Genomic DNA, 21,535 nt, shown 5'->3' with positions numbered 1-21,535 from the left:
CATGGGGCCAAGTTGGGATGGATCAGGCCCCCAGCCCCTTACAACACACTGCTCCCCAAGGATGGCACAAGCTGATCCAGTAGCCCTGACCACACACTCAGGATCTCTGTTGCTGTTGGCGGTACCCCCACCAGCATGGAATTGGTGCTGAATGCAGAATTCTGATTCCTTCCCACCTCCACTATTAAATTAACAACCCAAGTGTTTGTTACAAAGTGTTATTTATTAGAATATTACATTGCACTTAAAAAATAAGTGAGGTCTGACCCTGTCATCTTGACATACATGAAGGATGCAGGGCCAGACCTACAATAAATATAAATACTATGTACAGTTTATCTAAAATAAATATATAATTTAAAATGAAAAATATCTTGTTAAATAGCTGTTACCCTCCCCCCCCCTCCTGCGGCGAAGGAAGCCCCGAGCCCGGTCTCCTCCCTTTCACAGCTTGTTCCTCGGCACACACTGCAGTGGACGGAGAGTCCCTGTGCCCGGCCAGCGCCGCTCCCGAGCCCGTTCCGTCCCGGAGGTGGCCACAGGGGCTGCCGCGGTGCCGCCTCTGGCCGCGCAGCCCCGCCGGTGCCGTCCTGGCGCTCCAGCGAGCCCCCAGTGTGCCGCAGCCCCTGCCGCTGGCGCCGCGGTCTCACCTCTTCCAGGAGGTAGAAGTGCATTAGTGCCGACCCCTGCAAGAGAGAGGAGGGAGAGTTACACAGCGATCCTGGGCTGCTCTGAGCTCTCGGCGCGGTGGGATGGAGGTGCCGACCCACCCATCCCACGAGGAGAACGCTTGTGGCCATCCAAGGCCAGCAGCCGCTCACCGCCCCTCGGGGCTGGACCCGAGAGGATTGGAGCAAAGGTACTCCACCAGGTTTCCCTTTCCGGGGACCACAGCACATCCCCTGGACACATCCACCCCAGTAATCCCCAGGGTAAAGGGGACAGTGAGGAAAGTGCCAAGTCTCCTTCCTGAAAACTCAGCTCCAAAACAGCTCAAATTCCCACCCCCAACACCGTGATGGACATGACCAAAATTCTCCGAAGGCATTACTTCATCCTCACAAAGAACAATGACTTGTCTTTTTTTCCTTTTTTTTTCCTTTAAAGAAGAGAAGTAGCTGTAATATGTATGACCACATCTAACGTCAGGATTTAGATCAGATCAGAGGAAGTTTGACAGATATTCAGCACCCAGCCCCGCAGCCACCCCTGGGGCAGAGTACACACCCCAGCCCAGCCAGAGGAACATGACATGGGCTAGCAGCAAGATCCCCCGTGCCAAGCTGATAGGCACTGCTTCTGTGCAAGTAATAAGCCGAGTTGGAATGAAAAGGAAAGGGGTTTTTTACACATGTATATAAATAGAGACAATATCTAAGGAGGGGAAGTGACTCAGAGGGTCAGAGAGGGAGCAGAATGAGTGGGGAAAAAAAACTAAACCAAACAGAAGCAGCTTCCCTACTACCAAACATTCCCAAAGCATGGAACACCAGCACAGAGCAGGGACTTGGGGTTAGAAAGAAGGATGTGGGAATGATAGAGGTGCCAGGGGACAGGGTTTCAGCAGGAAGAGGAGAAAAAAAAAAGACTTGGAGCCCCCCAGGGCAGTCCAGACTCTCAGCCAGCTGCTTCTCCAGACTCAAGCTGCCTTCAGCTCCTGCCTAGTTCTGGCACAGGAGCCAGATAGCTACGCAGCAGTCCCAGCCAGCACAAACAGCAGAGCCCCCAGATGTCCACCAGCCCCACTGCTGCCCCATGCCCAGCCAGGGGCTCACCTCGCCAGCACCTGGCATCCTCAGTGATTCACAGTGATGCCCAGCTTGATTTTCTCTTCGTTTTCTACATCGTAGCCACCCCTCTTGTGACACCTGTGAAGCCAAGCAAAGGGATGCTCAGGGCATGGAGAAACCCCTGCCACCCTCCTCTTGCACCCAATCTTCCCAGGGACACAGACGTGAGAGCTCAGTGCCATCCCACTCACCTGAGCATCAGCAGGGCTGCGATGATGACGAGACACAGGGAGGACAGGACAACAGCAACGACGGCCAGGGCTGTGGTGTGGTCGTACACGTTGGGCGGGTGCTCCACCGGCAGCAAGAGGCCGTGGCAGCGCTCTCCATGATAGCCAGGCTGGCATCTGAGAAAGGAGGAAACTCAAAGGTCAGGAGGTCTTCATGTCCCCCACACCCCATAGGAAGGCGATGCCTCTGTGCTCAGCCTTAACCAGCACCCTGCTTGTTCCCCTCAGTCCCCACACCCTTGAGCAGGGAGGTCTGATGTTACCATCATCTCTGTTGTACTGTTAAATTTAGCTTCTCTTGCACCTAGTGAAGGCTCCTAGAAAGGTTGAGCTCTCCCCCAGTAGCAGGCACTGGGGTCTGTGCTCTTCCCAATCACCCCCAGGCAGACACTGGTTGCCCAGACCACCTCTGGAAGTTGGAAGGGAGCAGCGAGGCAACCAACCCAGCATTTCCCATGGAGCAGGATGTCCCTGCACACCCTGCCAGCTCAGAGGTGTCCCATCTCTGGAGACTTGGGAGGTTGCTCATGTAACAGAAATAACGCTCCACACAGGCTGGGAGGCTTCCAGCCCTCTCTGAGCCACATCGCACTGATGCAACCAGATAAATATATCTCTCTATATCCAGCACCACTGACCCTCAGGCTGATCTCCAAGCCAGACTCAGTCCAGCCCTCCTCCTGGGCTCACAATGCCACATGCCAGCATCACCTTCCAGGCACAGCAGCAAGGCCGGGCACAAGGCAAAGGTGCAGGACCAGCAGCATCCTCATTCTACCCTGTGCCCCAGGAAGCAGCATTCCAGGAAACCCTGTGACAGAGGCACAGCCAACCACCAAGAAAAGCCACAACAGGGTGACACCAGGCAGCACAGGCCTCTTTATCAGAGGAGACTGGGGCAGTTGGCCATTGTTACTAAAAGCTCTGATGGCTCTGAGAGATGCCCACCACTGTGCTGAAGAGACATAGCCAGCCTCCAAGTCCCTGCTGCTTGCCTGTGTCCCAGGTTCTCTCCCAGCCCCAGGGATCTGGGCAGAGGACACCTGCCTGTCCCAGTCCTAAGTAAGGTGTTGCAACCCATACTGTGCTGGGTCACCAACCCAAACAGAGCCTGCAAAGATGTTCCCTCACTGGCAATCCTGAGCCCCTGCACAAGCCTCAGCTTGAACAGTGAGAAACTAGGGAGTTAGAGGAGCTCTGTGGAGCTTGATCCCTGCAGATTGCAGATCCTGTGGGCACCATAAGCCAAGGAACTATTATCTTCCCTTGGCTCAAGGCTGGGTGGCTCAGAGGATTGATAATGAAGAACAAAGCCTCTTACATATCTGCCAGCTCAAGTCCTGCCCACGTCAGCGGGGATCAAATATGCACCCCGGGGTACTTCCTGCAGTAGTAGTGCTGTATTCAGATACCCCAGCAGCAGGCAAACATTTTCTCCTCCACTTGCCTCATCTCCCTGCTTGCTCTGCACCCAAGAGGGATGAGCAAGGACAGCCCTGTCTCTCATCAGGCCAAAGGACAGCTCAGGCATGGCTTTGGCAGCATGTCCTCAAAGGTGCTGCCTCCACTCTGCTTTGATGGAAGCGTAGCAGAGATGCTCCTCCCACCTGCACTGATGTGCCCTGAGAGATGCAGGAGCCCTGAGATCTAAGACTGGGGGATTTACAGTGATGGGGTCAGGAAGAGGTTTCCCATATCAGACCTGCAGAAGCCCTCAGCCGCCAGACCCCAGCCCTACACACCATTCTGCAGACCCCAGCTCAGCCAGAGCTCACCATGCTGGCAGGGAACCCTGGCTCTGAGGCCATGACAGGTTTTGGAGGAGGGGTGGACACTTCCAGAAGTAGAAGGAAGAGGCCAAGTCAGAGCTGTCCCTGCACGGGTAGGGAACATGCACTAAAAATATCTCTGCTTTTCCTCTGCCCAGCCTGGAGAATTGAAAGAACCATGACTAAGTCTCCCCCTGCACAGGCACACACCAGCAACTCACATGCAAGAAGGAGCCCTCAGCTCTCGGATGTACTTGCACTCGCCGTGAATACAGAAATCCTTGTACTTCCTCAGGCACGGGTCTCTCTTCTTCCCCAGGCCTTTGCCTTTTCTTCTTTTATTGCCGTTCCCATTTTTTTTGGGAGTAACGAGGCCTTGAGGCTTTGACAGGAAGGCAACTGAAAAACAATTTGGGAAGGAGACAACAGCAGTCAGATCAGCTCCACGTGCCAACCAAAGGGAAGGCAAAGCCACATCCCAGGGCTGCCACAACTGCTCAGCCCTGGCTCCCACAGCCCTTTGTGCTGGGAGCTGCCCCCGACCCCGGGGTGGGGGGGCTTTTCTTTTTTTCAGCTCCTCACAAATATCATGGCCTTTCCAATTCATAAGAACAATTCTCAAGGAAAGAAGGGAGTCGGCAGGGGGAACAGAGCTTTATGCATCTCAAATGCTGCTATTATATGCGCCAGTTTCCACTGAATACAGAACACTGCTAATTGCCCCTTTATCTGGCCTTTATTTCCCTGACAAGCACAAGCTTTTCTAAGACCCTATTCATGGCTCTGATGGACTCTCCTTCCCGTGGGCACAAGGATGCCTTACCCACCCCAAGGCAGGATTAAAAGAGCAAGCCTTAAGTTTTGGTTATGTAGTGCCAAGGAGATGGTGAGGGCATCGTTCCCATTAATTACAAAGGGATGTTTTAATTGCAGCGCAGTAACCAGAGGCTTTTGTTGCCAGGCCAGCCCCCTGCTAGGTTGGTGGGAACCAGAGCATCAAGCTCCTCACCCAGACACAGTCCAACACTAGCAAGGGTATCAAAATGGTTTTTAAAGTGTGCAGATGCCAAAAAAATCAGCTCGCAGCTTGATCTCTCTAGGTACTGAGGTGTTGGAGAGCACTCACTGCTGCAAGGATAATTTTTTAGTTCCCCCCGAGCTATGGTGCCTGGTAACCCCGGTGAATTAAGCCCCGGGCTGCTCGGGGAGGAGAGCACAGCAGAGTCCAACCTGACAAGTTGTAACCTGCCCAGCTCCTTCTCAGCCACTTCCTGACGGAGCCAGCGCCTCTCACGCTGGCACATACCGCTTGCACACCTAGCAAAGTTATTTCAACATCCTCCACACTGTGCCTGGAGAAAACCGATACTCCAGGAAACTGCGGCCCGGAGAAACCCCTGGATAAGGCTGACAGCAGCTCCGTCCCCTGCCTCCCCTGCCCCGAGGGTTGTCTCCCAACCACAGCCAGCCGACCCACACTGCTGCGTTTCTCGAGGGCTGAGTAGCTCAGCCCGGTTTTGCCACCTTTTTGCCACAGTCTGCTGGCACAGTCAGAAAGAAAACGAAAACACGGAAAAATGGGACGGTGAGCTGTAGGGAGCAGAGCACGCTCCTGGTGCCAGGTACTGCCCTCGGCACACCGCGTGTGCGAGGCACAGGGACGTGTCACCCTCTCAGCCCGCCACGGTTCCCCGTCCAAACCCCATGAGAAACCCCGGGACGCTCTCTGGTGCCAGCCCGGGGCAAGGAGCCCGGTGTGGGTGCTCGGGAGCCCCGGAGAGCGGCAGTGCCCCCACCGCCCCCGTGGCGGGGCCGCCGGCTGACGAGCCCTGCCGCGGAATGAGGAGCAGCCGCGCGTGGGCGGCGGTGACTCACGGCGGTCCCCGCGCCGTGGCCACCACCGGCCGGGCAGCGCGGGTCCCGGACACGGCAACCCCGCCACGAGGGCTCTGTCTCCCCCTGGCCAAGCAGCTGAGAGCCCGGACCCCCTGGAAGCCGCCCTGCAGGGGACTTCAGGAGCACGGACAGCCCCTGGCAGGAGAGCCACTGCCCCGTGCTGGTGCTATTCCCACGGGCTATTCCCACTCGGGTCTGCTGCCGCCGGGGCTCAGTACCTGGGGACTGCTCCTACCCACCACTGCAAGTCCCTCCGAAGCGGAACCAGAGCTGCCGCAGGGGCACTCGCGGGACTGAGCCGAGATCAGCCCGGCTCCTTCGCGACCTCTCCGGCTCCAGCTGCCCCCAACCCAGCCCGTCCCGCCACCCCGGCCCCACCCTGAGGCCCCTTATCCCGTCCATACCTCTCGGCAGCTCGCTGAAGTCGTCCCCCGAGGCCGCTCCGCCGCCCTCCTTCTCTGGGCTGCCGCCGAGCAGCGGGGCCGTGGCTGGGACGGGGACTCCGCCGCCGCCCTTGTGCAGAACCTCGTTGTGCAGCTCGTCCCGGCGCAGCCCGCCCGCCGCCGCCGAGCACACTGCGGAGAGAGCGGTCAGACTGGGGACTGACATTGCCCTGCCCGGCACCCCCCACGCGGGACAGGACCAATCTTCCCGTTTGCCCACACCCAGGACCGCCTAGCCAACATTGCCCAAGACCATTCCCCCCACATGTTCGGGGCCCTCCATCGAGCACAGCGCTGGGATGTGTTGCCTGCACCCGGGACCCTCTTCACATGAGCCCGTACCTGCCGCCAGCAGCGCTTGGATCAGCACCGCCCGCCCGTCCATGACCCACGGGCACACACGTCCAGCCGCTGCCTTGCTCCGCTCAGTGCCGCAGCGATGCCCGTTCTCCGGCACAGCGGCCCCGCCGAGGGTAGAAAGCTGCGGGCGGCGGGGCGGGGCGGGGAGGGGCTGAGAGACCGCCCCGCCCCAGCAAGGGCTTCCCCGCCGCCCCCGGGCGCGTCCCGTCGGCCAGGACCGGGACCGGGACCGGTCCAGGTCCAGGTCCAGGTCCAGGTCCAGATCCAGATCCAGAGACGCTGGTCTGGGCCCGGTGGGTTCTTCTTCCTCAGGAGGCCAGCCAGTGACCCAACAGCCACCGCTGCCCCGGTGAGGCTCCGCGCTGCCGGCTGGGCTGGGCGATGAGAGCCGGGGAGAAAAGGGTCTCTGCAGGGCGCGGTGCTAGGGGAAAGTGTGGCCCTAGCCAGAGGGAGAGGAGGGGGATCCCGATTATCCCCGTGGCCCCAGGCCCCGGCTGGCAGGTGCCTGAGGTGGCCCGAGCGTGCTGGGGGAGCGAGTGCAGCTCACAAGAGGAGCATCAGGTGAGAGGCAGGACCTCAGGAGTCAGGGCTGCACCTCTTCCTGGCTCTGGGAATGGGGTGACACTCAAAAAGCGGACAGAAGGCAGCAGAGACCCTTTCTGTCTCCAAGGCCCCCTTTGTGCCTCTATGCAGCCCAAGTGATTGAGCCACAGCCTCATCTCACAACACCCCCCCAGCCAGCCGCTGTCCCTTGTCCCTCTCCCAGCCTGCTGTGCTTGGGCACTGCCAGAGCTTCCCAATCCCCTTCACCATGCTGCCAACCGTGTACTGTGTTTGGCCCCATCCTCAGCACAGTTGACAGAGCAAAAAATGTCACTGTCATCAGCACCGGGCGAGCACAGGGTCCTGCCCCTCTCTCCTTCGGGCCAGCAGAGGCCCCTGGCTCCTCGAGTTTCCTCGAGGTCCGATCCCCCAGCCCATGGCTGGTTTGGGCTCAGCTAGGCATGAGCAAATATTCCTGCCATTGTTGTTGCCGTCTCCAAGGAATACCACCGGATCTGGCACCCCCCCGCTCACACCCTCTTTCTTGCTCAGACTTGACTTTTGCAATTGTCTGCTGGATGTTTTTCCTTCCGCCTCCTCCGGCCATCAGGAGCCCAAAGCCTTTGGCGGTAGAGTGAGATGGTGGCAAGGGCGAGGGGCAGTGTCCCCGGACAGTCCTGCACTCTGGCTCCTGGGGAGATCCTCATGTTGGGATGGAAATTTTTGCCCCTGCCAGTCCCCCACCACGTTCCCAAGACCGGGCTGGGTGTGTGCGGGCAGTGTGTGCGGGCAGCATTTGCCAGCTGCCCTGGCACCTCGGGAGAGGGAGGTACCAGTCACGTCACTGCCAGGGAGGCTGCTGGCACAGAGGATTGGCAGCGGTCAGGGGTGAGGGGGATGTGTGCAGGCTGCTGATCCTGCCTGCCTCTGCTTCCTGCCTCTGCCTCCTGCTGCCTCTTCCTCTCTGCCTGCCACAGCCTCCCACGACCCCTGCCCACCTCCTGCAGCCCCTCCAGCCTCCCTGCCTGCGACTGCTGCCAGTCATGCTCCACCTCATGCTGCTGAGGCAGCCTCCACAGGAGGAGGAGGGAACCTGGGGAAGGTTTGGGTGCCTCAAGGCATCCCTGATGCTCTTTATGCATGGGTCCTTCTGTCAGGGGTCTCCCCATTGTCCCCACCCCAGCTAAGGGCACCCCTCCAAACACCCTGATACCCTCTGGTATCACAGAGCAAACAGCCTGGACACCCTGGAGATCCTCTGCTTCAGTTCCTGCGAGGCAGGACCTCAGGAACCCACACCTTCCCAAAACGTGGCTCTGCCGTGGTGGTGCCTGGCTCTGCTCCAGCTGCTCCTGGGGCTGGATCCTGTCGGCTCCAGCGGGCTCCAGCAGAGCCGGCCCGTGCCGGAGCCGCGGTGTTTGCGGTCTCGCCGCCGTGTTTGCAGTGCACACAGCCCCGCGGTTTGTTTGTGGGGGCCAAGCGTGGTGGCAGTGGGCATGGCACGGGCACAGCGAGCACCGTGGCTGCTCTCTGCTGGCAGCGCTGTGCAGGCCCTGCCATGTCCCTGTCCCTGCAGGGTGCTCTTGCTGTGCCCACGTCCTTCCCCCTCCATCCGCTCACAGGCTGCAGCTCACACAGAAGCCTCCTGAAAACCGGCATGGCCCTGAAGCCCTCCCACCCCTTTCCCTCAGCCCTGCCACTGGCAGCCCGTCATTTCCCCACTCTGGAATTGCTCAGCAGTGCCACATCCTTCCCCAGAGTATGTCCCCATATCCGCTTTCCCAGGAGGAGCTGCCATGAGCTGTGTCACCCCTCCTGCCATGGGCTCAGCACCCTTGCACTGGCACCAATACTGCCACCAGCTCTCAGGGCTGGCCCTGCCACCCCCTCACCAATGCCTTGCAGGATGCAGACAGTGCTGGGAGCACATTGGTCCCCATGAACATCCTTGTCCACACAGGTCATCTGCAGGAGGCAGGTGGGTCCTCTGGTCCCTGGCCCATGTGGGCAGCTGGATGTGGCAGGACACAACCATACTGGGACCTGTGGGGCTGACCCTGTTATTTTGAGATTGTTGTTTTGGGCTTGGCTCCTATGTATTGGTTTGTGTCCAGTTTAAACTAGTTCACAGCTGTTATAAGGTGTGGGATGAGTGGGATCCTGTGAGTGCCGGAGGGGAACTCACACCTGTGGCTGCTGGCACCGGTGGCCATGCAATCCCACATGCCCAGGACTGGTGCCACGGCTCTCCGGGCAGCAGACAACTGCTCACAGCCCAGACTGGAGTGCAGCAACCCTGGAGCTCCCTCACAGGCTTTCGGCTGCAGCATCTTCCCGTCCAGCACGGCCACAGCAGCCTGGGGAGCTGGTGCCGCCCTGCAGCGGGAGGAGAGGGGGGACGTCACCTGTCCACTGCTCTTCATCCAGCTCAACCAGCTCGTCAGCACCCCGGCGGGGCTGGAGTGGAGGGAGATGGCCAGGTAGGCACTCCTGCGAGAGCCAAGCTGCTGGGCCATGCTTTGGGAGCCCAGGGCATGTCCCGAGGCTGGCCGTGCTTCAGCCTCAGCCCCAAGGCAGCGCTCTGCCTCTGCTGGGCTGATTAATTTCATGGGAGCGGGCAGGATGTCAGGCAGGCCGGGCACAGCGCCCTTCCTCCTGCTCCTCTCTGTTGCCTGTCCAAGGCTCCAGGAGCTGCGCCGGGGCTGGGATGTTCCATAGCCCCCCTCCAGCCTCTGGCAGGCTCACGGGGACGGGGCCCACAGGGGTCTGGGGGTAGCAATGCGTCTTCCCCCGAGGTCAGCGGGTCTGACCAGAGCCGCCGGGCTGTGGCTGTCCCCGGCAGCCAGCCCCGCTGTCAGGAGCCCGCGGTGCCGGGGCACGCTCTGCCCGTGCAGCACGACCAGCGCCCCGCGGCTGCGCGCCCACCCACGGGGACAAAGGGAGGCTCTGTCTGTGCCCGGCGTTAAAATACTTGGCATGGCCCGAGCGTGGAAACAGCTCAAGACACTTCTGTTCTGACTCCAGCAAGCGCTGCTAATGGCAGGGCCACCCCCAGCCCCAGCACAGCTGGGGAAATGGGTGGGCTGGGAGCAGCCCCGCAGAAAATGGCTGGGGGTGCTGGTGAGTGACAGATGGGACATCAGCCAGCACTGTGCACTTGCAGCCCAGAAAACCGAGTGTATCATGGGCAGGAGAGTGAGGAGGGGCTTCTCCCTCTGTTCTGCTTTGTGTGAGATTGCCCTGGGGCACCACATCCAGCTCCTGTTGAAGCACATCCAAAGGAAACCATGGAAATGATTCAAAGGCTGGAACAGCTCTGATGGGGCAGCTCTGCTATGGAGACAGGGTGATAGAGTTGGGGTGTTGTTTAGCCTGGACAAGACAAGGCTCAGGGGAGACCTTAGATACCCTTTCAGTGCTCCAAGAGAGATGAAGAGGGACTTTGGATAAGGGACTGGAGTGACAGGACAAGTGGAAATTACTTCCCACTGCCAGAGGTGAGTATTAGATGGGATATTGGGAAGATACTGAGGATGGTGAGGCCCTGGGCACAGGTTACCCAGAGGAGCTGTGGCTGCCTCATCCCTGAAAGTGTCCAAGGCCAGGTTGGATGTGACTTGGAGCAATCTTGTCAAGTGGAAGGTGTCCCTGCCCATAGTAGAGGGGTTGGAATAAGATGAGCTTTAATGTCCCTTCAAACCTAAACCATCCTGTCACTTCATTATGGTTGGAATTCCCCTGATCAGATCTTAGAGAGGTGTGGGTCTGCAGGAATGGGGGCATCACCACTTTGTCTGCCCAGCTGCTCCTACACCGTGAACCCACTGCAGGCCTCTCTGAGCCACCCAAACCCCTCCCTGCCTGTGCCAGCCCCATGCTAAGCTCAAAGATGGACCCAGGCTCCAGCTCCCACTGCCTGGCACGAGGCACAGAGCCTACCCTGCCACTGACCCCACACATCTCCCTGGGCAGGTGGATAAAGTTTGAGGAGAAGGTGGAGGATGGTGGGGAGCGCTGGAGCTCACCCCATGTCCCAGCTCTGCCCCTGCACAGCCTGTTCCAGCTGAGGATGTGTCTGCAGAAGGGGACGATGCTCCTGGATCTGGATGCCATCAGCTTCAAGGAAATAATCGGTACATGGGTAATGCAAGGGTGGCTTCCCGGGATGGGCTGGTCATCAGAGAGGGACAGGCCACCAGGAGGTGTCCATAGAACAGCACTGATGAATGACAGCTGGGTACCTGTGGGGGCTGTCTTCTCCTCAGGGGGGGGGTTTCCCTGGGCAGCTCCCCAGTGGGCAATGAACCAGGGGGACTCAGAGCTGTCCCTGTCCCTAATGCAGACAAAGCACTTTCCGAGCAGCCTGAAGAAGCAGAGCTGCAGCCTGCACTGAGGGAGCGCCTGGCAGCCCTCCTGCTCCTCCAGCCACAGCACCAGCCCACAAAATCCCTGCTGCAGCTCCTTGCTGAGCTTGGCCTCTCTTCCTGTCGAGGTAGGAAACCTGGCTGTCCCACCAGGCATGCTCCCACTGCCTCCAGCACCATGATGGCCGTTTGCCTGCACATGGATTTTTCTGCTCCCTCCCTTACTTTGTAGTGAAAGCCAAAGGCAGGTCTGAGCCCAGAACCCAGGTCTCCAAAACACCTCTTAAGGAGCAGGTATGGCAGCAAGGAGCTGGGCTGGGAGCAGCTACTGCATCCTGAATGCCCAGCCACAGCATCCTGAGCTGCTGCATCCTTTTCCTTTCAGCTGAGAAACAGATTTAAGAAGAAGATCCCACCGGGGGCTGAAGCAGCCCACGTTGCTGTTGGGGAAGTTGAATTCCTGGAAAAGCCCTTTGCTGCCTTCATTCGCCTCAGGCGTGGGGTGTCCCTTGGCTCACTGGCTGAGGTTTCTCTTCCAAGCAGGTAACAGAGCATGGCCGATGGCCCTGTGCCCTCCCCTGGCCCGGTGTCCCTATTTCCTCCCACACCAGACAAGTCTTTGCTTGTCCAAAGCAAAGGGAATGGCACCCAGTCCCAGAATCCTGTCTCAGTGCTTTGCCTCCTGCTTTTCCCAGTTTCTTAGGAGCACTCCAGAACGGGCTGAGTGTGGAGCATCTGTTGGGCAGCCTGGAAAGGACATTCCCCTGGGTCATTCCCACTGGGCTCTGCATTCCCTGCCTTTAGCTGGTTCTGGATGCTCTCCACTCACCCCTGGAGCATAGGGCCTGGCCGCGGGGGCGGGATGCAGGTTTTTAGGAGACTGTTGTTGTTCCGCTGATCTCCTGAGTGGTGAGATGAGCTGGGAGGGTAGAAGCAAGGCAGGAGGTCCCCATGGTTTCCCCGTGGATGAGGAATGCATCCTCTAAGTGAGGGAAAACGAGCAGGGTGCCTTCAGCTGAGGACTTCCTTAGGAAGTGCGCGGAGGAAGCAGGCGGGGATCAGGAGGGACATTGCCACCTCCTGGTCACTCTGCCCAGAGCACCCGTCCCCAGGAGCTGGGAGGAGCAGGACAGACATCCACCCACCTGCTGCTCTCTCCTCCGCTGGAGTTGGGTGGCAAGTCCCCGTGAACGCCCCTGGGTCTCGAGGGTTGCATGATAACCCCTTGCCCTGCATTTTCCTCCCCCAAATCTTGTCCCTACCCGTCCCGTTTCCAAGGTGCCCTCCCCTTTGCTGGCCATGCCAGGCTGTTCCAAAGGTGCAGCCACTGCCTCAGGGTTGTCTGTCATCCAGATCCATCTCTAGGGTCTTAAGCTTTTCCCACTGCCTTGGTGCTGATGCCCAGGTGAAAGCAATCCCATGTGGCAACTCTCAGTTCTCATCCCTTTTGAGCAGGCTCCAGCCTCTGAAGGTTTTGCCAAGTTCCACTTCCACGGCCAGAGGAGTTTCCCTGCCCCCTCTCTGCAGGTTTGCTCAGGGTACAGTTACTAGAACTGCTTGACAATCTCAGGCTTTCATTCCTGCCAAATTTGGAAAGGTGTGGAGGACTCAAACATTTGTGTGGATTGTCCCTTTGGAGATTTTGCACCATCCTCTAAAGTGTGGGATTTTTACCATATTTTATCAAGGGCTCTGAGCTCTCTTTCTAGCCTCCTCCCATGTCCCCAGAGTCCTGTCAAACCTGCTGCCCGTGCTGCTGGCAAACCTTTCTTCCCTAACACACCAGCATCCTGCCTGTGAGAAACATTCCCAGGAAAATGATGCCACAGACATCTAGCTGAAGACTTCTCATCCTCTGTCCCAAAGACCTGTTCCCCCACAGCTCCCAGTCTGGATTTCTGCAGACCCTTGTGATCCAGCCGGGGTCCTGGTGTCCCATGGTCTCTGTGAGGTTGCCATGCAGTGGCAGCAGGCACTGCAGATATATGTCTTGTCCTCTGCCCCCAAACACACTTTTAGGGTGGCAAAAGCCCCCCCAGACCTGCCCAGCCACCATCCCTAGCATCCCCACATCCCCAGAGTCCCCCCGCCCAGAGAAGCATTCCCTGTGGCGGGGAGAGAGCTGCTCTGGAGATGTGTTGTCTTGCCACAGGTTCCTCTTCATCCTGCTGGGCCCCCCCAAAGTGAAAGCTTACCACGAGGTCGGCAGGGCCATGGCCACATTGCTGACAGATGAGGTGAGCACCCGTGGATGGGATGGGCCTGGAGTGGGGACACCAGGACTCCTCTCCTCTGCAGGCTGCAGAGCATGGGGCAAGCTGGTGGCATCCCTTGGTCAGGAGAAAAAGTAAAAGCTTGGGTGGGTTTGCAGGATGCAGGGTTCCTGTGGCCCTTAAGTGGGTGGGTTTGTCTCCTGGTGATGGCTGCAGGCTGGGAGGAAGGTAACAAGTGGATGAATGCAGGGACATGGTGGCTCAACCATAGCATCTCTCCACAGCTCTTCCAAAGGGCTGCCTGGCAGGCTGAGCACCGAGAGGACCTCATCACAGGGATAGAGGCGTTCCTGGACGAGCTGATTGTGCTTCCTCCTGGGAAATGGGACCCCAGTGCCCGAATTCCTCCGCCCAGCCATCTGCCATCTCCACGCAGGAGGTGGGCTGCAGGGAGGGCACCCCAACCCCTGCCAGCCCCTCTGCAGGGTCCTGCAGGGATACCTCTGTTTGTGGCACTGCAAGTTCCATCTCCATGGGGATGAAATTGCCCAGGAGCCAGGGGGGGTGCTCCCAGCCAAGCCCCTCCACAGGTCCCTGCTTTGGTTCCCCTGCTGTTAGTCCTGCTGTCCCACTTGGCAGTCGATGGCAAATCCCCTCCAAAGGGAGCTGATGGAAACACTGGGATTCAGCACTCAGATGTGAAACTCAACCTCTGAGCAGGACACCCTAGGCTCTGCCCAGCTCCTCCACTAAAACCAGTCCTGCAAGGGCAGCCTCCAGAGCTCACCAGAGGAAATCATGGTTGAGTTGGAAGAAACCTTTGAAGATCACCATCTGCCATGTCTCCTCCTCTGATCTTTCTCCTCTCCATTATCAGGGGATACACAAGCCCTGTTAGCACCCCTGTCCTCTCTCCATTCTCCTTTTCCTGTCCTAGTGACCCCTAAATGCATCTGGGTCCTGAGTGTCGCAACCTGTCTCAGACTCTGCTCTGCCACAGGACTGCTGTGGACCCACTGGACCAGCAGCCACATGGTAATGGGCACATGACAGCAGCTGGGGACAGAGGCAGCCCAGGGCACTCCTGCTCTGGGGAGGAGCTGGAGAGAACAGGCAGGTCAGTGTCTGGAAGGGCAGTGGGAGGTACAGCAGGGTGCTGAATTTGGGGCAGGTCACTCGTTCTCATGGGCCCACCATGCCCAAGCCCCTCTGAGCTGCTGTATCCAGGGGAAGGGACAATCCCTTGCTGTGCAGCTCTCTCTGTGGGTCTGCTCTGAGACCTCCCTCCTCTGCCCCTGCCCCTGCCCCAGGCTTTTTGGGGGGCTGCTGCGAGACATCCGGAGGAAGGCACCGTGGTACGGCAGCGACTTCTCCGATGCCCTGCACCCTCAGTGCCTCTCAGCAGTGCTCTACATCTACCTGGCGACAGTCACCAATGCCATCACCTTCGGGGGCATGCTGGGGGACGCAACTGCCAACATGCAGGTCAGTGTGGCCATGGGGTGCCTGGTACCAACCCCACTCAGCCCAGCCCAAACTGCCCACCTGGGTCCCCACCTCCTGCCAGCATCCCCAGGACATCCTGAGTATTTCCTGAGTTCTGCCCGCTTCCCCCCGGCACTGACTCTGTATTCTCCTGTGTTGCTGGGGGGACAAGCCCACAGCCCTCCTCCCTGCATTGTGCCTGGCACCTGGCACCCCTCCCCTGCATTTCAGGGGGTGCTGGAGAGTTTCCTGGGCACAGCCTTTGCTGGCTTCATCTTCTGCCTCTTTTCGGGCCAACCCTTGACCATCCTGAGCAGCACTGGCCCCGTGCTTGTCTTTGAGCGCCTCCTCTTCTCCTTCAGCCAGTGAGTTCACTGTCAGGGATGGATCCAGCCATTGTCCCCTGGCTGGGGCATGGGCCACCATCACTCCACGCAGGTGTCATTGGTGAGGATTTGAGTCACCCTTTCCCCCAGGGATCACAGCCTGGATTACCTGGAGTTCCGCCTCTGGATTGGGCTCTGGGTGGCCTTTTTTGGCGTGGTGCTGGTGGCCACCGAGGCCAGTCACCTGGTGAGGTACTTCACCCGCTTCACTGAGGAAGGCTTCTGCGCACTCATCAGCCTGATATTCATCTACGACTCCCTGAAGAAGATGCTGAGCCTGGCAGATGCCTTCCCCATCAACTGGCAGTACCGGCTGGACAACGTCACCTCCTACAGCTGCACCTGCAACTTGTCCAGCCCTGGTGAGCCCAAGCAGCCGTAGGCGGGTGGGGAGCAGGAAGCTGCTGCCCCAGGATCCCACTGGGAACCTGTTTCCTGCCTGGATAGGGAAAGGCACTGGAGGAGGAGGCTGTTTAATCCCGTTCTCACCTGCCTGATCACATCAAGTCCTCCACTTCCCTCCGTACAGTGTGTCCATCTATTCCTGCCTCCCAGAAGTGCCCAGGAACCAGGCAGGGCCCTACAGGGAGTGAGGAGAGCCTTGGCCCATTTCCTATGCCTCCAGAATGGGGCATGTCAGAGGCTGGAAAGGGGCATCTGTATGGGTTTGCTCTGTTATTTCCAGCCCAGTCTGTAAACCAGGTCTTCTGGGGCTTGAAGACATGTCCCTGAAAATTACATGACCCACACTGACCTGGGAATGGGACCGACACCACGTGCCAAAAACATCAGTGCTGGCCAGCCTGCGGTGGTGCCAGTGGTGCCTCTGAGTGTCAGGTGCTTTAGCCAAGCCCTTCACAGGGAACATCTCCCCACCTTCATGCATCCTGGTCATCAGCCAGAGCCAGTGCCTCAGAGGTGCCATGGGGCCCCATCCAGCACCCTGAGCCCTCAGGAAGAGCTTGAGGACTCAGCCTGATGGCAGCATCATCCCAGTCATCCTGATGAAACCAGCACCAATCTGATCCCTGTCACTTTGCAGGTCACAACTCTGCAGAGAATGACACGTTGCTGCCCTCACCCCTGGCCATTCAGCAGGTACAGCCCCTGCTGCAGGCAGGCAGGTGAGGCACTGGGGTGGGCCCAAGGTGTCCATGTGTGACCCTTCCTCACCACCCACCTTGTCCCTGCAGCCTCCTGCTACCCCAGCAGGGCTGAGCAGGACCCAGTGCCTGGATCGAGGGGGGCATCTCCTGGGGACCAGCTGCCAGTATGTGCCCGATGTCACCCTCATCTCCTTCCTGCTCTTTGGGGGCACCTTCCTCTTCTGCACTGCACTCAAGCGCTTCAGGAGCAGCCGCTATTTCCCTGTGGGGGTGAGCATCTTTCAGCCACCTCAGTGACATGGCCACCTGTCCCACTGGTGTGGGGATGGCTCTGGGGATGCTGCACCCCAAGGCAGCTCCTGGAGCAGCCCCCACCCCTGCCAGCCTGGGCCAAGCCCTGTCCATCTGCAGGTGCGGAAGCTGGTGAGCGACTTCGCTGTCATCCTGGCCATCCTCGCCTCCTGTGCTGTTGATGCTGTCCTGGGCCTGGAGACCCCCAAGCTCCTTGTCCCCAGCGAGCTGAAGGTGCCAGCAGGGTGGGCACAGCACTGTCAGGGTGTGGGTCTGTGCCCACCACGGTAGCCATCCCACTGTGCTGTCATTGTCCTTCTCATCACTGGCTCCAGCCCTACAGGGGTGCAGGCTGCACCCCAGCAAATGGGAAAGGGTTGAACACAGCTGGTCCCATGCACTGTAAATAACCTGGCTCAGTCCTGGACTATACAGATCACACTGAAGCAAGAGCCACAAGCCCAACTCTGGGCTTGGGCTTCTCACCCTGGCTGTAGAGCAAGGCTGGCAGTGCCCCAGAGCAGCCAGTGTTCACCACCACCTTCTCAGGCTCACCATCATCGCTGCACAATGCCACCTCTTCCACCTGCTGTCACATGCCCAGCCCCTGGCTTGTGGTGTCCAGTAACAACACCCTGCTCTGCCACAGCCAGGGTATCCTTGTGGGGGGCTAGTGGGTCACTCTGCCCAGCAATATCCCCAAGATGAGTGAGGGTGCTCTTCCACTCCTGAGGTGGGGCATCCCTGGGTGCCTGTAGGGCTCCAGCCTGGGCACCTGGGGCTGGTCCCATCACCCAGCTGTGCCACACACCCCACAAGTGGGTGGCAGCTGCAATGACCCTTCTGCTCTCTGCAGCCCACAAACCCAGCACGGGGCTGGATCATTTTCCCATTTGGAGCCAACCCATGGTGGGTTTGCCTGGTGTCTGCAGTGCCTGCTGTCCTTGTCACCATCCTCATTTTCATGGATCAGCAGATCACAGCTGTCATTCTTAACCGCAGGGAGTACAAGCTGCAGGTGAGCAGGGGACGGGGAACAGGCAGCACCAGCCAGTGGGGAGGAATCAGGTCCTGGCTGGGCCCCATGGAAGCAGCCAGGGGAGAGCAGAACCCCAAACTGGCCAGGAAAGTGGGAAGATGCCCCCAGGCCTGCTGGCTTTTCCCTGCAGAAAGGAGCAGGCTTCCACCTGGACCTCCTCTGCGTCTCCCTCCTGATGGTTGTCACCTCTGTCACCGGCCTCCCCTGGTATGTCTCAGCCACCGTCATCTCCCTGGCACACATGGAGAGCCTGAGGAAGGAGAGTGAAACCTCAGCCCCCGGCGAGCACCCTGAGTTCCTGGGCATCAGGTAAACAACAGGCCTGGGCCCCGCTCTGGGGAACCCCTTGCCCATGGCTGCGGGGTCAGGGGCCAGGGACATGGACATGCCCACACTGTCCATCTGACCTGGCTTTGGGGATCTCCCCACAGCTGGCCCTTTTCCCTGTGGCCATCAAAAGTGCAAAGAGCAGAGACCTTGGGGGCCAGGAGGGAAGGTAGGGGGGTGGGCTCCCAAGAGACCCCAGGCACCTGTGACACCTGTGCTGCCGCCCACAGAGAGCAGAGGCTGACAGGCCTGGCTGTCTTCATCCTGACAGGAGTCTCTGTCTTCATGGCCCCCGTGCTCAAGGTAGGAAGCCTGGCTGGGGTGGCCTCTTTTCCTAAGCAAGGGGTGGCTGTACTCTACAGGGCTGGAGGTTCCTCACTGTGGCCCATTGAAGCAGCACAGGAAGCCTGTCTGGCAGGCAGAGAGTCGTGCCCTCTGTGCATATGGACTGCACCAAAGGTTGTCTCCAGTGCCTTGGGAGGGCTGGCACACAAAGCACTTGTGGCTCCATGTCACCTGTCCATCCTCTCCATGTGTATTGGGGTCCTTGTTCCCCCAAACACACCCCACCACCTCCTCTCCTCTCCATGTGGATGACCTGGCTGCTTTTGGCTTTCACCTGCTGCCACTGCCATGGAAAAACCCCTCCAGTGGCTCTGGATTACCTGTGGGCAGGCAGGTCTCTTTTCCTTGAGCTCTTTCCTCACCTCGCTGTTCTCATACATATGGGACATTCCCAGTACCCTCATTTCCAAGCTGGATTTGATGGAAGAGCTGTTAGATGGATCAGGAATTGGTTAGATGGTCATGTCCAGAGATTTACAGTCAGCAGCCCAATGTCCAAATGGAAATGAGTGACAAGTGGTGTCTTCCAAGTGTTTCTACTGTATAAGTACTCTTTAATATCTTCACCAAAGACATAAACAGCAGGATGGAGCACATTTGCAGATGGCACCAAGCTGAGGTGCAGTGACACACCTGGGGGTGAGATGTCATCCAAAGTGATCATGGGGGATGTGGACTCATGTGAACCTCAAGTGGTTCCATAAGGCCAGGCTGGGCAGTTCGAGAAAAAGGAGGCAAAGGCTGTGGACACACATGTAGGCTTTTACACGACAAGACACTGAGCAGGATCCCCAAGAACAGCCCTGCTGATCCCCCACCCCACTGTCTTGCAGCACATCCCAATGCCAGTACTGTATGGAGTGTTCCTGCACATGGGGGTGACAGCCCTGAACAGCATCCAGGTGAGGGAGGGCTGCACAGGGAGGAGGTGCTGCTGGGAAGGAGAGGGTTTGCTCAGCAACAGCTGCCACTGCACAGCAGAGCCTGGATTTTAACTCTTTGTGGTGTGCAGCCTGGCACAGAGCTGTCTCCCACCAGGTGCAGGACAAGCACAGAGAGAGGGACCTTTCTAGGGCAAAGGAGGGCTCTGGGATGCTGAGGAGCAGGAGAGACTTTTGCACTGATGGATCAGGTGGTTTGGGAGAAGTGGGACCAGTGGATAACAAAGACTTCCTCTCAGAGCCACAGGGATTTCCCCACCTGGGAGCTGCAGGCAGACCGGAGACATGACAATCCTTTGGTTCTGGCACTGCTGCTTGTGTACCAGTTCTGTTCTTTTCCTGAGAAACCAATGGAGGGAAAAAAAAAAAAATCCCTATTCCAGATTTATATACACCACTTTTTCCTCTAAATAGTACAGTTTCCTTGCAATTACCCTGCTTTAAATGACAGGCTGGGAAACTCCCACCCTCCCTCTGCCTGGGAAACCCAGAGCTGTGCTCTGGAGGAGGCTGCAGCAGCTTCCTGTGAAGTGAGGGGGACCAAGGGGTGTTATCTCTCAATTAACCCTGTAAGGGCAGCTAGTCCTTTCTAGAGGTCTGCCTGGAAAGCACTCCCCTGTCTTGGATGACAGTGGCACCAGGACTCCTGGCCTTGCAGACAAACTCACTGGCCCAGGCATCAGCTGGGGGTCAGCACAGTGGGCAGGAGGGCTGAAGTGCAGAAATGATGGTGAAACTCCATCCTGCCGGCCCTGGTCTCTATAGGGAGGTGGGTGAGAGCCACCCAGTTGCTGGACAGGTGTGACCCACCTGCCATCCTCTCCTTGCAGCTCATGGACCGTGTACGGCTGCTCCTGATGCCAGCCAAGCACCAGCCAGACCTTGCCTACCTCCGCCACGTGCCCCTGCGCCGCGTGCACCTTTTCACCATCATCCAGCTGCTCTGCCTGGCCCTGCTCTGGGTTCTCAAGTCCACCGTGGCCGCTATTATTTTCCCAGTGATGGTATGACACCCCTTGAAGCGGCAGCACTGCTTTGGTGCTGGGCTGGGGGCTGTCCACCCTGCCCTGAGCATCATTGGAGGGGACATGAGCGCTGGAGGGTGCTGAAGGGGGGTGCTCAGACCCGAGGGGCCCTCCAGGGCCACTGCGTGGCTTTGCCACCAGCCTTCGCCCCCCGGTCTGGGGCCGCAGGGCTGTCACCAGAGGCTGAGTGTGACTGTCGGGCAAGTATGGTCCCCTGGCACACAGCCCGGAGAGGTGACAGGCCACCACCACTGCATCCCCTGGGGTGACAGAGGGACATGACAGCGAGATGCTGCCTGTCCCCCGGCCCCAGCGAGGCTGATCCCTGCCTGCCCGGCCGCAGCTGCTGGCTCTGGTGGGGATCCGCAAAGGGCTGGAGCGCATCTTCTCCCCGCACGACCTGAGCTGGCTGGACGGGCCCCTGCCCGGGCCGGGGGCGGCGGGGACACAGCCCAGGGAGCGGCCGGAGCAGGGGAGCAGAGCCAAGGAGGTCGGTGCTGTCCTGAGAGCCGCCCGGGGCCGAGCCGCTGGCACGGGGGGACCCGCGGTGGGCGCGGTGCCAGCCCCGAAACCTCTGCTCCTCCCACAGTGCGAGCCGCTGCAGCGCCCGGGACCGCAGATCAACCTGTCCGTGAACTAGGCCGGGGCGGGCCGGGGCGGGGCTGCGCGGGGCCATCGCCCCGGGCCGGGGGTCGCGGGCCCGAGACCCCCGGGGGGGCCCGAAACCCCTCGAGCCACGTGGCCGCGAGATGACGTCACGGTGGGCGTGGCCGATCGAGCAGAGAGCCCAGCCTATGGCGGCCCGCAACCGGGAGGGGGCGGGGCCATGGAGGAGGTGTGCCCTTTTCTTAGACTGGCAGCTCCGCGACCCAATCAGTGCTCGGGACAGGCGGGCGTGTGACGATGTCTCGAGCTGACGGAGTCCTTCAGAGAGGTTCGAAGGGGAGGCGGGCCCAGGGCAAACAGGAGCCAATCGAGAGAC

General features: G+C 59.2%; 2 protein-coding genes across 2 annotated transcripts; one reads left to right on the top strand and one right to left on the bottom strand.

The window, feature by feature from the left end:
• Positions 1-203: 203 nt before the first annotated feature.
• HBEGF (heparin binding EGF like growth factor) lies at positions 204-6,597 on the bottom strand. Its single transcript, XM_056502596.1, has 6 exons — positions 6,471-6,597; positions 6,090-6,260; positions 4,011-4,188; positions 1,982-2,137; positions 1,776-1,868; positions 204-686 (listed from the first exon to the last, which is right to left on the bottom strand). The coding sequence occupies exons 1-5, from the start codon at positions 6,511-6,513 to the stop codon at positions 1,796-1,798; spliced, it is 621 nt and encodes a 206-aa protein (XP_056358571.1). The 5' UTR covers positions 6,514-6,597; the 3' UTR covers positions 204-686; positions 1,776-1,795.
• SLC4A9 (solute carrier family 4 member 9) lies at positions 6,568-21,193 on the top strand. Its single transcript, XM_056502698.1, has 22 exons — positions 6,568-6,837; positions 8,992-9,009; positions 9,345-9,511; positions 11,004-11,164; positions 11,374-11,523; positions 11,628-11,689; positions 11,781-11,938; positions 13,548-13,632; positions 13,893-14,047; positions 14,609-14,725; positions 14,919-15,093; positions 15,325-15,458; positions 15,570-15,841; positions 16,522-16,577; positions 16,673-16,855; positions 16,997-17,110; positions 17,733-17,894; positions 18,046-18,224; positions 18,473-18,545; positions 19,421-19,489; positions 20,359-20,532; positions 20,897-21,193. The coding sequence occupies exons 1-22, from the start codon at positions 6,568-6,570 to the stop codon at positions 21,191-21,193; spliced, it is 3,231 nt and encodes a 1,076-aa protein (XP_056358673.1).
• The last annotated feature ends 342 nt before the right edge of the window (positions 21,194-21,535 follow it).

This window comes from Oenanthe melanoleuca, chromosome 13 (genome assembly GCF_029582105.1).
Source record: "Oenanthe melanoleuca isolate GR-GAL-2019-014 chromosome 13, OMel1.0, whole genome shotgun sequence".
In the NCBI taxonomy this organism is placed as follows: Eukaryota; Metazoa; Chordata; class Aves; order Passeriformes; family Muscicapidae; genus Oenanthe; species Oenanthe melanoleuca.
This window is presented reverse-complemented; position numbering and strand designations above follow the sequence as displayed.